The sequence below is a fragment of the Sceloporus occidentalis genome, unplaced genomic scaffold (assembly GCF_023333645.1).
Source record: "Sceloporus occidentalis isolate IW3139 unplaced genomic scaffold, rSceOcc1.0.p SCAF_6, whole genome shotgun sequence".
NCBI lineage: Eukaryota > Metazoa > Chordata > Lepidosauria > Squamata > Phrynosomatidae > Sceloporus > Sceloporus occidentalis.
Window position 1 is genome coordinate 98,566,520 of NW_028316986.1, and position 15,588 is coordinate 98,582,107.

Consider the following 15,588-nt stretch of genomic DNA (forward strand, 5'->3'; position numbering starts at 1 on the left):
CTATTTGTACTTGCTTTTGGGAGCAGCTCCCACCTTTTCTAGCTTAACTCTCATTGGCTGTTCCCTACATTCTAATCTGCCTGTGTTCTCTCCACAGAAAGATACACATACACTTGGCAAAACAAAACAAGAAACCAGGTCCCATGCATTATTTGAAATAGTACTTAGGCTTTTGTGGTCAAATTATTTCACTGGTCACAATTCACTTTTGTTAATTGGTGGATGACAGCAGTTGGAGGCAGTTATGAGCAATAGTTAATTGTTATGTGTATGAACCTCACTCTGTTTTAGGCTTCCCCCCTTCGCTTGTCATAGTCAGAGGAAACAGACAGAAGCTTTTGCTTAAGTGCATTCTGAGCTGTAGTTAGTCTTAGCTATTATTTACTCAAAGAAACCAAATTCAGTAATGGGGAAAATTCATGCTGTCCCCTGAAATACATGTTTGCATTTCCTGAAACCCTTACCAGTCCTTCTGGGCAATCTTTGCCCCATACCAGTACATATCCCCTAAACCTTCCAAAGCACTATGCAAGCTTTTTCATAAAGCCATTGTGATACCTACTTGCCCACCTTTGTCCTCAGAAGAGGCTATGTAGATTAGTGTCTGCATGGTATGTAGTGAATTTATGAATATAGTTGCCTGTATGGTCGGGAATCTGTAGATGGCATCCTGAAACAAAATTTTGCACTATACAGTGCTTCTTTGAGGGTCTGAGCCATGCCGCTCCAGTCTCTGGGCTACTGTTCATTTTTTCCTCCAAGAATTAGTCAGCATTCTGTCCTAATGAATACACTTAGGCCTCCTTTCCCATTTTATAGGATTTCTTCTCCCTCTCCCGCCCCCCTCATTGTATCTGTGTGGTGGAAACACTTGTTCCCCTCTGATGTCTAAGAATAGCTCTCTCTTCTGTCACTGAGATGTTTAAAAGTAGCTTCCTAAATAAAAAAAAGTGTCTTATCCAGTTAAGGGGGTCATAGAATTTTAGAGTTGGATGGGACCACAACGGTCTTCTAGTGGAACCCAAGAATACACAATTAAAGAACTCCTGAAAGATGTCATAAAATCATAGAATCACAGAGTTGGAAGAGACCACAGGGGCCATCCAGTCCAACACCCTTCCATGCAGGAACTCTCAATCAAAGTATCCCTGACAGATGGATGGTCATCAAGCATCTGTTTAAAGACCTCCAGGGAAGGAGACTCCACCACCTTCTGAGGGAGTGTGTTCCACTGTCGAACAGCCCTTACTGTCAGGAAGTTCCTCCTAATGTTGAGGTGGAATCTCTTTTCATGTAGCTTGCATCCATTGTTCCGGGTCCTGTTCTCTGGAGCAGCAGAAAACAAGCTTATTCCCTCCTCAATATGACATCCCTTCAAATATTTAAACAGGGCTATCATATCACCTCTTAATCTTCTCTTCTCCAGGCTAATTATCCCCAGCTCCCTAAGTCGTTCCTTATAGGGCATGGTTTCCAGGCCCTTCACCATTTTAGTCACCCTCCTTTGGACATGCTCCACTTTCTCAACATCCTTTTTGAATTGTGGTGCCCAGAACTGGACGCAGTATTCTAGGTGGGGCCTGACCAAAACAGAATAGAGTGGCACTATTACTTCCCTTGATCTAGACACTATACTTCTGTTGAAGCAGCCTAAAATTGCATTGGCCTTTTTAGCTGCCGCATCACACTGTTGACTCATGTTCAACTTGTGGTCTACTTGGACTTCTAGATCCCTTTCACGCATAGTCTTGTAAGCCAGATGTCTCCCATCCTATAACTGTGCATTTCATTTTTCCGCCCTTACATTTCTCCGTGTTGAATTTCATTTTGTTAGCTTTGGCCCAGCTTTCTAGTCTATTCAGATCATTTTGAATTTTAATCCTGTCCTCTGGGGTATTTACTACTCCTCCTAATTTGGTGTCATCTGCAAATTTGATAAGTATGCCCCCAAACCTGTCATCCAAGTCATTGATAAAGATATCCATCCAAGAAAGATTGTTCTTTCTACTTTTCCCCCTCTATTTATGACTTTTCCTCTTTTTCCAGCCATGATATTGAATTGCTTTGTGGCTGTCTGTGTGTAAGGAGAAGAGGGGTGCACTTTCTTTTTTATTTTCCTAAATTTGTGTTACACATCTGCAAACCTCAGGGTTACTTTGAGTGTACAGATCTCTCTCTCTCTCCTTTGCATAGCTCATGCTGTTTGGGTTGCTCGTCCATATTTTTGAGGAATGCACATTGGTATTGGAAGAAATAATTTCCACTAACCAAAAAAACGCTGAGAGGGAAAATATGTACCTCTCTGAAGATCATCCTAATATTTATTGACATATATCCTATATACCATCTCTTAGCTCTCTTAATATAAAAGAGGAGTTGCAGAAATGAATGCAGTTTCTAACTCTTCAACTATTTTGGAACCTGGTATAAATGAACAGCTCTCTGACCTATAGCTTGATGCAGATTGCATGTATGCACATTCGTTTCTCACTGCAAAGGGAACATTATGCTGCACACAAATTAATATCCTACATGCATTAGTGAGTTTGCTAAAGCTGATTAACATGCTTCATGGTATATATGTTTCTTCTTCGTGGTCTCTGCGAATCATACAAATGGGTTGTACTGCGCCTGCGCAGTGCCTTCGGAAACTTCTAGAATCACTGGGCAAAGTACTCTTTGCAACATATAGAAACTTTTTGGCGGTAGCTCCGCCCATCCCTTATAAAGCCCCTGGTTTCCCGCTCTTTCCCCAGTTCCTTTTTTCCGCCGCGTTCGCTGCCTTTGGGAACTTCGCTCTTCTTATTGTCATTTGAATCACTGGTAACCTGACCACGGACCGTTTTTTGACCACTCTTTGCTTGACCCTTGACTGTTTCTTCTCGGACTGACTCTCGTACTGACCTCGGCTTGTTGACCAACGAACCGTAAGCGGATCATGCCCTCGGTGCCTTTCAAAAAGTGCACTGTTTGCGGAGGAAAAATCCCCGGCCAGGACCCTCACTCGGCTTGTCTGCTTTGCTTGGGAGAGGCGCACATCCCATCATCCTGCGCCTTGTGTAAATCTCTCACTCCCCAAGCGAGGAAAAATCGTGAGACCAGACTAAAGGCGGCCATCTATTCCAGGGTCTTCGCCGCGGGTGCCATGTCTTCTCTGGGGCCCCCCTCCTCCGCTGGGTCGGCGCCTTTGCCTCCTCTTCCCGAGGCCCCGACCCAACTCATGGCCGATCCTCCAACTCCCGTTGAGGTGGCTCCCCGCGAGGGACCGGACGCCGGCACCCCTTCGGCGGACGTTCCCCGGCCGTCCAAGAAACCTAAGCGCCCGAAGAGCTCTAAGGAGAGCCGCGCTTCTGACAAGGACTCGAGCGCCCAGAAGGGGTCTGCCTCGAGATCCTCGGCCCCGAAGGCCTCGACCTCAGCGAGCTCTACTAAGGGCTCGGGTTCCACACCCTCGGTGCCGAAGCCTTCAGCATCAGCAGACTCGGCTTCGAGGCCTTCGACCACCAAGGTGACGACTCCGGCTTCGGCTACTGCATCGCCCTCGGCCTCTAAGAGAGTACATACGTCTCCCTCGGGAGGCCAGCACCCCTTGGCCAAACGGCACCGTTCTGACAAGCGGGACTCTGATGGCTCTCGGCATAAGGAAGCTTCTCGGGACCGGCCGGCCCCCGAACGTACACCCCGGGAACCTCGCTCTATGGACAAGGTCTCCAGGGTTGAGAGCTCCAAGACTTCGGAGGCTCCCTCTATTCGTCCTGACCGCCGTCAAAGCTCTCCCTCGGTGGGTCGTGCTCTACCTAGTTTTCGCCACATGCCGGATGACACCATTGACGTCATCTCGGAACCGGCCTCTCCAGTGAGCTCGACGCAAAGCCATCGCTCGGTCACCCCGATGCCCAGATCGGTTGTCCATACCGCCATGGTCCACCGGGCTGCCTCTCCTTCCCCTCCAAGAGAGCCGAAGAGACCTGACTACCTCTACGATAGCGAGACGGACACTTATTACATGGCTGTCCCACGGAAATCCGTTGCACCCCGCCTTGGGTCTCCGTCCCGAAAGTCCAGGCCGGAGCCAATCCCTAAGCCGACTCGCGACGTTGTAGCTTCTTCCCGTCTGACAGGCACGGCCCCAGACCTTCAAGTGGTGGACCTGGACCCCGATGAGGAGGCTCCCTCCCACACCCGATACCGTCCCCAGAGTGACTCCGACGCCTCTGATGCCGAAGACTACCAGCCTTCCATTCAGGAGTTTGCCCAGCCTGGTGCCGTGTCACCCACTGACGATGTCCGCACCTTTGCGGAACACGTTATCAAAATGTCCAACGCGCTTGACATCCAAACCTCTCAGGTAGAAGACGAGGCCTCTGACCCCATCGAGAGGAGGATCCACGGGAAGTTGCCTACTCCACCTGCAATTCCGTTGCTACCATCGCTGGAAAAGCTGGCAAGACGCTCGTGGGAGGCCCCCGCCGCGACGGCTTCCAGCAACCGCAGGATAGAGTCCCTGTACAGGATTGCTCCGTCCACTCCCTCATGGCTCTTTGGACACCCGAGACAAAATTCGGCTATCGTCGAGGGCGCCCAGCGGACGTCGACCCTGAAATCATCCGTGATGCCAGGGGACAAGGAGGCCAAGAAGGTGGACGCGTTGGCCAAGAAGGCCTACTTCTCTTCAGCCCTGGGGATCAGAGTGGCCAATTATAACGCTTGCATGGGGGCTTATATCCAGTGGCTGATGGAGAAGATCTCCCCGCTTATTCCGGACCTTCCCGATGAGTCTCAGGCCACCCTTTCAGAGGTTCGGGATGAGGCCCACTCCATTGGGAGTTGGTTGATAACGTCAGCCAGGCATTCCACCGATTGCTCGGCGAGGTCCATGGCCGCGGCGATTGCCCTGCGCAGACATGCTTGGCTGAGATCTTCGGACCTCAATCAAAATGCCCGTACCACCATTGAAGACATGCCATTCGATGAGGACGGCCTCTTCCACCGGGAGACGGATGAGAAGCTCAATTTCAAATACCGCATGCGGACTGCCGCGAAGAAGCACGGTATGTCTTCCTCTCCTCAGGCTTCCCGTAAGCGTTTCACCGGCGTCCGCCCATGGTACGGACAGGGCCAGAGATCCTACCAGCAGGATCGCCCCTACCAGCGCCAGGATCAGCCCAGGCAGAGGTACCCCTCGCAGTCCTCCTCCTCTTCCGGTCGCCGCTCCGCTCCCAAATATAAGAAAAATTACCGGAGGCAGGATCCCGACCAGAATAAAAAGAGGACCTGAAGCGGTGCCGCGTACTCCGTCGTCTCCTCTTCCCTCTCTTTTTTGGACAGACTGAGGCCCTTCTCCAACATCTGGGCCTCCATCTCTACCGATTCTTGGGCCCTCACCATCATCTGTAGGGGGTATGCCCTTGAATTCAAAGAACTCCCTCCAACTGGAGTTTTCCTGTCCACCCCCCCCCAGACACCCTTCTCGACGAAGTACGTGCTTTGCTGTCTAAGGGCGCCATCTCGCCCGTCGATGCCGTCGACGTCCCCAGATGTTTCTTCTCCCGTTATTTCACGGTCCCTAAGACTGATGGGGGCATTAGGCCCATTTTGGACTTGAGGGCCCTGAATGCTTACCTTTCCTATCACCGATTTTGCATGGTAACCCTTGCCTCTATCTTACCTTTGTTGCACCAGGGCCTGTGGTTTGCGACCATCGACTTGAAGGACGCCTACTTCCATGTCAGCATCCGGGAGAGCCACCGCCGGTTCCTAGCCTTTGCCGTCGGGACGGACATCTACAAGTACAACGTTCTGCCCTTCGGCCTTGCCACGGATCCTCGGGTATTCACGAAGTGCATGGCACCGGTGGTGTCCCACCTTCATCGCCGAGGCATCAGGATCTTCCCATACCTAGATGACTGGTTGATAGTGGCACCTTCAAGCCAGGAGCTCCATCGACACACCTCGGCAACCCTAGCTCTTCTAAAAGACTTGGGACTGGTGGTCAATCCCGACAAGTCACAGCTACTTCCCACCAAGCAAATAAGATTCATCGGATCCATCCTAGACTCCAACAGTTGCATGGCCTTCCTTCCCCTTGACCGGTTTGCCGCGCTTCGCGTGGCCGTCCGGAGGTGCACGGGCCGGAGACGAGTCATCGCCAGAGACGTCCAGGTGGCCCTCGGACACATGGCATCCACAACCTTCGTTACACCGTGGGCAAGGCTTCGATCCCGAATCCTCCAGTTTTGGTTCCTGTCAGTCTTCAACCCAGAGACCGACTTGCCATCGCGTTGCCTCACCATCCCGAGACCAGTTGCCCGTTCTCTCCATTGGTGGCTCGACTCCCGGAACGCTTGCGCAGGCATGCCGTTCTCCCAGCCCCAGCCGGAGATAACGCTAACCACAGACGCGTCAGAAGACGGATGGGGAGCCCATGCTCTAGATCTCTGGGCGAAGGGCCGTTGGTCTCTCGACGAGAAGGACCTGCATATCAATGCCCTGGAACTGATAGCTGTAGAAAAGGCCTTAAAGGCGTTCGAATCCTCCCTCTCCCACAAGGTCGTACAGCTCCGAACGGACAACACCACGGTGATGTACTACCTGAACAAACAGGGAGGCACCAGGTCACGCACCCTCCTCGACATCACGCTCCGAGTGTGGGAGTGGTGCATCGCCCGAGGTATCCTGCTTCAAGCGGTTCACTTGCCAGGGACACAGAACGACCTTGCGGACCTTCTCAGCAGATCCCCATCGTCATGCCACGAGTGGAGGCTTCACCCAGACACGGTGAAGGACCTCTTCCGTCGATGGGGAACCCCTCAGATAGACCTGTTCGCGACTGTCCACAACACACATTGTCCCCAGTTCTGCTCCCGGACACGAGACGAGAACTCCCTCGGAGATGCGTTCGGATTCGACTGGTCCGGGGTGTCGCTGTACGCCTTCCCCCCGTTCCCTTTGATCACCAGGACAGTATCCAAGATGACATCAGAGGCTGCCAACGCCATTCTAATCACTCCGTGGTGGCCAGGGCAACCTTGGTTCCCGAGCCTCCTTCATCTCTCCCGAGACACGTTTCTCCGTCTCGAACGCAGGCCGGATCTTCTCACAGTTCAAGGGGGTCGCGTCCACCATCCCGACATCGACACCCTTCCCCTGGTAGCATGGAGGATCCATCCCTAGCACGCTTACCAGACCCGGTGCGCAGAGTCATCCTAGCTGCCCAGAAGCCGGCCACCCGTAAATCTTATTCCCAAAAGTGGACCAAATTTCTTAAGTTTCTGGCGGACAGACACCTTTCTCCTGCTCAGGTCTCGACGCCGGTAGTGTTGGACTTTTTGATGTCCCTGGTCGACTCGGGCCTCTGCCCCACTTCGATTAAGTGCTACCTGTCGGCCATTTGTTCCTTCTTCCAGTTTCGGGGTAAGCCTTCGTTTTTCAAAGATCCTCTGATTAAGGGATTTCTTAAGGGTTATAATAATTTAAACCCTCAGGTGTCCTTACCTCCCCCTGCTTGGAGTCTAGAGGGGGTGTTGAGAGCCTTGCAGTCCAGGCCCTTTGAGCCCATGGCCACAGCAGACATTAGGCTCCTGACCTGGAAGACTGTTTTTTTAGTGGCAATTACCTCCGCTCGTCGGGCTGGAGAACTTTGTGCACTGAGACGGGACCAGCCATTCCTCAGGTTTCATTTGGATAAGGTAGTCCTTAGGACGGACATTACGTTCCTACCCAAGGTTGTGTCATTGTTCCACATGTGTCAGGACATTGTGCTCCCTACCCTGGCCCCGAACCCGACTACGGATGCGGAAAGGGCCCTCCACACCCTAGATGTCCGAAGGGCACTGGCTTTTTATCTAGACAGAACTAGAGACTCTAGCCGTTCCGAGAGACTTGTTTCAGTGCTACTCGGGACCGAAAAAGGGATTGCCGGTGTCGGCTCAGAGACTCTCCAAGTGGGTGTCAAGCACCATCTATTTGTCATATGAACTCTTGGGGAAGCCGTTGCCGGCTGGGGTTCGCTCTCACACCACAAGGGCGGTAGCCTCATCCTCTGCCTTCTTGTCAGGGATTTCTTTAGATGACATTTGTAAAGCTGCAGTGTGGTCACAGCCCCTGACATTTATCAAACATTACAGGTTGGACACCAGGGCCAAGAAGGATGCAGCCTTTGGCAGGGCTATCCTGGTGTCTGGATTGCACTGATTCTGGTCTCCTTTAAGCATATTAAGCTATCTGATTTAACCCTTCTCCCCTTAGGGGTAGGGGCCTTTTGTTTACGCACTTGACTCAGGGTACAACAAACGGGTCTTTGAGACAGTGTTTTTGAATTCTGGTTTATTGTGGCAAATAAACATTTGTTGGTTGATTATGGTGTCAGGACACTCCCTCCGCCGTCAACCTTAGCTTGCTAGTCTCAACCCATTTGTATGATTCGCAGAGACCACGAAGAAGAAGGACAGGTTGCTTACCTGTAACAGTATTTCTTCGAGTGGTCATCTGCGAATACATACAAATCCCGCCCATCCTCCCCTCGGTGTCCTGCTCTGAATTGGCTCACTCCTTGTCGCCTACTTGGCGGAAAAATGGCGGAACTGGGGAAAGAGCGGGAAACCAGGGGCTTTATAAGGGATGGGCGGAGCTACCGCCAGAAAGTTTCTATATGTTGCAAAGAGTACTTTGCCCAGTGATTCTAGAAGTTTCCAAAGGCACTGCGCAGGCGCAGTACAACCCATTTGTATGTATTCGCAGATGACCACTCGAAGAAATACTGTTACAGGTAAGCAACCTGTCCATGTAGTTTTGGATAATTAAAATTCTTTGCCAGTGTCTTCTATAAAATAAAAAACACCCTAAAGCTAGACTCTCTTGAAAGATATGAGCACTATCATCTATAAAGAGGCAAATTGCATATTACATTAATTGTGCTTTTTAAAATAATATGCTCAGAAAATGCCACATCTCTCGGTCAATAGCCATTGTTGATTGGGAGCGTAGGGTCTGATCTGGAATAGTCCTGCTGCAATAGCAGCTTGAAGAAGCAGTGTTTGTCAGAAAGATGGCTATGGAGGAGACTTAAATTTTAATCTGCTAATCGTGTGGGTACAATCCAGGGTTTCCCTTGTTGCTGCATTTTGTTAAGGAAGAGTCCTGCTAGATCCCAAGCATGCCACTTGAAAACCAAGATGAGCAACATATAGCTTAGCTTTGGATTCCCTGCCTAAATAAACAGGTTAATAAATTATCTGTGGGAAACAGGGAAAGTTTTCTTTTATTTGTTTTGCTAGCTCTTTGTTCTTACAAATTTGAGGAGATGCTATGGGCAGAGGACATATGTCAATAAGTCTCAGCATGCTGTATGAGCAGAAGATGTATTAAAATTTCAATTAATGAGAATGCCTCTTTAGAGCTGTTCGGCCAAGTCAATAAAACATCATTTTTTGAATTGTTGCAATTTTTGTAGCCATAGGGGTGCACATACAATCGTTCAGTTTACAAAGAAGCTACTTGATGAAGACATTTCTGTTTTGTCTGGTTCTGAGATGTTTCCAGTCCTCAAAGGTGCTTTCATCTTTGTGTGCCGCCAGATGTACAGTACCTGTGAAGGCTTAGAGGTGTTGCTACCTTATCATTTACATCGTTCTATTGCTGAGGCTTGGAAAAAGGTACTCCCACCCTTGCTATGCTAAATTCCGTACATAAAAATTATATCAGGGATATGTATGCACCTATATATATGGCATTTTTTGTATTTGTATAAAGTTGTGGTATATGGTTTACAGTAGAAGTGGCACATTACATGTGTGCTGACATTTTAATAAGGCAAAGTTCATATACAGCTGTGAAGCTTCTAATTTACATAATGTGTGAAAGGACCCTGAATAGATGTTGGAAGCTTGCAAGAATGTATACAGTTGGTAGATAGATGATTATTAGTTTTCATTAATCATTAAAGTCCATTGCTGCATGCCTTCTGTGTTGTTCCAAAATGCCCTGGTGGCGCAGTGATTAGATACCAGTACTGCAGCCACAATGTTGTGAGTTTGATCCTAGGGGTCCAAGGTTGAGTCAGCCCACCATCCTTTTGTGCGTTGCTAAAATGAACACCCAGCTTGTTGGGGGCAGTTGGCTTACAATGTGAAGTCGAAGGCTTTCATGGCCAGCATATATAGTTTTTTTTCAGCTATGTGTCTGTGTTCTGGAAGAGTTTACTCCTGACATTTTGCCAGCATCTGTGGCTGGCATCTTCAGAGAATGCTGCCACGGAAGTAAGTGGATATCTATACCTTGTGACCCTTGGTTGAGAAGAAGTGATTTACATGTTAATCTCTGTGTTGGTCTGTTGTTGAATGGCACGGGCTCAGGGTATCCCACTGGATGTAGCTTGTGGTGAAGCAATGTTTTAACAAGTCTGTGATGTCTTCCAGAAAAAATTGTCAGATGAGTGCCATGGTATCCATTACGGAGACTGGTGAACAAGGAGACCACATCAAAGCTGATTAGTATGTCTCCGGGTTTGAGTTGGAGGTTGTTGAAAATTTGACAACTTCAGCAGGAAAAAAGAAACCCTTAAAGTTTGGCTACCAGTCCTGAAAAATACCAAAATCAAGACCCAGCACGTGCAAATGAAAACCACCCAGGGTCAGGGGTTTTCCCAGCAGACAATGAATCACTAATTACAGTGGACCCTTGTTATACGCTGAGGTTTGGTTCCAAGATCCCCCGTGTATGCTCAAGTCCCATTAAACATAATGACATAGCAAAATGGTGTCCCTTAAAAAAAATGGAAAATCAAGGTAAATTTATACTTTTTTGGAACATTTTCAAGAATCCGTGTATAAAAAAAATCTGTGTATAGGAAGGGCCAACTGTAAATAGATGCCAGCCACAGATGCTGACAAAACGTCAGGAATAAACTCTTCCAGAACACGGCCACATAGCCTGAAAAACTCGCAAAAAAGTTGGCTTACAGACTGTAAACTGCTTAGAGACTGCTGAGTTCACTATGAAGTGGTATAGAAATGTAAATTCTATTGCTATTGTTCTTGATCTTAGTTCCCTGTTCAGCAAGTAACTTTGCAAGCCTACAATAAACTCTTCCCTAAAACCTAACCAGATGGTAGTTTATTATTGATTATTGGAATTACTAATACTTTACTGAGATTGTGATTAGTCTAAATTTCTGCCTTTTGTTTTTCATTTTGACAGAATAGTTTGCTTTCAGAGAGAATTCCTACTCCTATAACTGGGGCAGACTGTGCTACATCAGTCAGCCAAGAATCACAGAACTTGTGAGAACTTCCTTTATATTCCTATATCTATATATAACATATGTATTTAATTACAGAAACACAGGAAATAGGTAACATTTAAAAACTAATAATTATTATTGATAAAGCTTTTTTGTTGATATTGCAAATGGGGGTCTGCAATATACTACTTCTTGGATTAGTACAGGAGTGGGAATTGGGTGGCCCATCAGGTGGTATTGCACTACAGCTCTCAGCCATGTCCCACATTTGGAGGGTTACACAGTTCCCACCTTTGGAATAGTAGAACAGTTTAATGTCCCAAACAACCCTTCCATTCTTTCTTTAATTTCCCCATATTTTCTTTTATTTTACCTTCTTTGTTCCCTGTGATCTCCTATTTCTCCTTTGTAATGCTTTTCTTTTGCTGTTTCTTGTTGTGCTGTCTCTGTATCTTTCCTGTTGTTTTTGCTCTTGCACTATCATTTTCTTTCAATTTTTTCTGCTTCTGTCTACTTCCCTGGGGCCTTCTTTGTGTGTGGGTGATGAGGTTTTGGCTTCATAGCTATCAGTATTCAGAGATAGCTGTCACTGAATGCTGACATCACTGTTATGATGATGATTTATTTTATTATTACTGAGGCTTCAGTATGAATTTCAGGTGTCAACATAGGGATCTATACACTTTCCCCCCATGTTCCTTGTCTGAAAATGGCACTTGTTATACATTGTGTCTCCCTTATCAGAAATGCTAGGGTCCAGGAATTATTTTGGATTTGAAATACCTGTATTTGCATATATGTACATACAGTCCGTCCTCGCCTTACGCGGGGGATCCGTTCCGGATCCCTCCGCGTAAGGCAAATTCCGCCAATGCTCGAGCCCCATTGGAAACAATGGGGCTCGTGCGTGGCGGCGTGGTGGCGCGGGAGCGCGCGGGGCGCAACAGGAGCGCGCGCCCATTCAATGGGACGCGCCACCCCTTCCGCCCCGCGCGCGCCCTGGGGCTTGAGCGCGTATGCTCAAGGCCACGTATGGCGCGCCCGCGTATGCCGCGGGCGCGCTGTAATGAAATACCTTGGAATTTGTTCCCAAGGCTAAACACTACAGTTATTTATGTTTAATATATACCTGATACACATAGCCTGAAGGTCATTTTATTCAATATTTTAATAAATTTGTGTGTGAAACAAAATTGGTATACACCGAACCATCAGAAAGCAAAGATGTCACTATCTCAGCCACTCATTAAAAATATTTGTTTTGTGTAGTATTTCAGAATTCTAGATGAGGGTGACTGAACCTGTACTTTTTTTCCAAAGTGACATGTAACATATAGATTAAACAGGTTATACAGTCTACTTAATTTTCATAAAATTCACAATCACATGAATTTTCATTCATGTCATTATTTCATGTAAGATACTGTGGCTAAGGCAATAAAGACATTACAGCTTATTCTCTCCCTCTCTCTGTATCTGTCTCACAAATGCACGCACACAGTCCAGAAGAGAGAGAGAGAGAGAGAGAGAGAGAGAGAGAAGTAGTGAGAGGAACTTTGAGTGCCCTCCCCACCCATATGTAGTTAAATCATTTTAGCAACCATTTTTCTTTTTCTTTTTTGTACTGTCAGCATTTGCTGACAAAACGAGGTAAGCAATTTGACATCAGGCTGCAGAACAGGCAGTTTGCTTTTAATACCTTGTTTAGAATTATTTTTTCTAAGAAGAAATATAGATCACCATTTACAGATAATGTTTTTAAATTATGAAATATGTAAGTCTATGTTTAATATCTTTAGATATATACAAAAATAAATTAAATGATTTGATTAAAAACTGAAGCATCAGTTTTTCTAACACACATAACATTTCGATCATCTGCAGGCTTACAATATTTTAATGTTGAAATTCTTCAGTATCTTTGTCACATCAACACCTCAAAATGAGAAAAAAAGACCTTTTAAATTTTAAATATATTCATTATGGTACAACATAAAGTGCAGATCAGTGCTGTGATTACCCTCATTCTTACCATGAAATAAACATATTATTTTAAGATATTACTACCTGAGAGAATGCATTCATTTATTTCTAATAAAGAATGTAGTAATCATCCCCTAATATTTCATATATCTTACTGAATACTGGTGGGTTGTACACTAAGTGTTTGCAACTTTTGTGGATTTTGAATTTTAACTTATAGATTAACTTTGTAACTTAATTCAAGTATAACACCTGCCAGCATGCCAATATCATAGTATTAACTGACCCACTTAAAACCACCCTAATTGAAATAATGGTCCATACAGTTTATGTTTCAATAATGCCATTGCACAATGTAACAATTTAATTGTAGAGATCTATATCTGATACTTTCAAAATGGTTTCAATAAACCTTAAGTTGGTTTTCATATCTTTTTTCTCCTACCTAATTTGCTTTATTATCTTTATGTCCTCCGGCAGTAGAGGTGAACAAAACATAGTACATTGGCAGAATCACTGGGTTAAAGTTGTCCCCTTTATGTGTTTCTGTGTCAGGTAGGAGAAACATTCAAACATGTAAACTCTAGTCTTGCAGTGTTGTATGCAAACTCTCTCTTTTTTAAAGGTTTGTTATCTCATCACAAAGACATGGAGTATTCTGTGGCCTATCTGCTTAAGAGAAGTGAACTTCTAGCATAGTTAATAGCTAAATATGCTGCATCTAGGAACTTTAGACCTTCAGCGGAAGATAGCTACACTTTAGATAGAATATAGATATACAGATCATTTTCTAAATTAGTTAATTGCAGCCAGGTGGTAAATTGGACAGCATAGACAATACTGAACAGACTTTATATCCTTCTAGAATATCATATGTCTTTGATACAATAAAGGAATCTTACTAGTGGGAGGAGAAAAAACAAACAAACAATGACTCTTAAGATGCTTTCCCATTTTCACTTGTAGTGGGTTACTATTTTTATTTTGTTGATTCTCAACATTGGTTTATGTGGTTATCTTTTCCAGTATTGCATTGGAAGAGACACTGTTGGATGATTTGCTAAATTTTGCTGCCACACCTAAAGGACTTTTGCTGCTTCAGAATACAGGAACAGTCAATGAATGTGTGACATATATGTTTAACAGTTTCACAAAAAATCTCCAGGTAGATATAATAATCTGTTAATTTGAATATTAATTCAGTAAACATTATTTTTAGTACCGTATTTTCCGGTGTATAAGACAACATTTTGACCCAATAAAATTGGGTCAAAAGTCGGGTGTCATCTTGTACACTGGATTGAGCCCGGCAGCCCCATGGCGGGGCGCACATGCTCTCGGGGCCGCCGGCTTCTCAGGCCTCCGGAGGCCTGGAGAGCCGGCAGCCCTGCGCCGGCTTCTCAGGGGCCTTCAGAGGCCCCTCAGAAGCCGGCGCATGCGCTCTGGGGCCACCGGCTTCTCAGGCCTCTGGAAGCCTGGGGAGCCAGCAGTCCTGTGCCGTCTTCTAAGGGGCCTTCGGAGGCCCCTCAGAAGCCGGCGCACACGCTCTGGGGCTGCCGGCTTCTCAGGCCTCCGGAGGCCTGGGAAGCCAGCAGCCTCGAGAGCGCATGCGCCAGCTTCTAAGGGGCCTCCAGATGCCCCTTGAAGCCGGTGCGCGCGTGCACGGCCGGCTGCTGCGCTACTCAGGAGGAGTATACGGTGAGTATATGCTAAACTCTATATTTTGATTTAAAAAGTTGGGGGTCGTCTTATACGTCCGGTTGTCTTATACACCAGAAAATACGGTACTTGCATTGTCTGAAAATATTTATTATCTACACCACAATGTAGTATATAGAGATTAGTAAATTCTAATACTATATTTGATTATAGATCTAGTTGATTTGAATGCAAACTGGGTGTGCTATTTAAGACAACTGCTGTTAAATTTTTGTAAATCATGATCCTCTTGTTTATCTAATCCACAATTTACTGTTGGTTATAATGTTTATACCAGGTCAACGGATGTGAAAAGTTTGGTTATGGCGCAATTGTTTCACAAGTGTCTGCAACCGCTCCAGGTGCTATAGCTCTACAGAGTTCAGGTAGTCTTTGTTGGTTCATCTTATTGTGAATGATTATAAATGAGACTAAAAATAGAAGTTGGACTTTTATCTCCACAGCTCTCCATTTGCACATTTTGTTTTCTCTGTGTTTATTGCATTGTCTCATCTTTATTTTTGTTCTACTCATGGGGGCAATTCACACATAATGCCAAATCATAATTCTATATTGGTTCCTGAACGTACATCTTTCACTTTTTCTTCCTCTATCTTTCCATAACTTCCTTCTCTCCTTATGCAGCACAAATCCCTTCCTCCTTTCCT

The 15,588-nt window shown here is 46.2% G+C and overlaps 1 protein-coding gene across 4 annotated transcripts in view; it reads left to right on the forward strand.

Moving 5' to 3' along the window:
* Positions 1-15,588, forward strand: part of TBC1D32 (TBC1 domain family member 32) — a 111,693-nt gene that overhangs the window by 22,075 nt on the left and 74,030 nt on the right. For all 4 annotated transcript variants that reach the window (XR_016281757.1, XR_016281758.1, XM_089530485.1 and 1 more), the window contains exons 17-20: positions 9,452-9,653; positions 11,197-11,279; positions 14,249-14,387; positions 15,219-15,306. Coding sequence is in view for 2 of the 4 variants with exons in the window: in XM_089530485.1 (XP_089386611.1) it covers positions 9,452-9,653; positions 11,197-11,279; positions 14,249-14,387; positions 15,219-15,306 (512 nt within the window). In the remaining 2 variants the exon portion in view is untranslated. The remainder of the gene's footprint in view (positions 1-9,451; positions 9,654-11,196; positions 11,280-14,248; positions 14,388-15,218; positions 15,307-15,588) is intronic.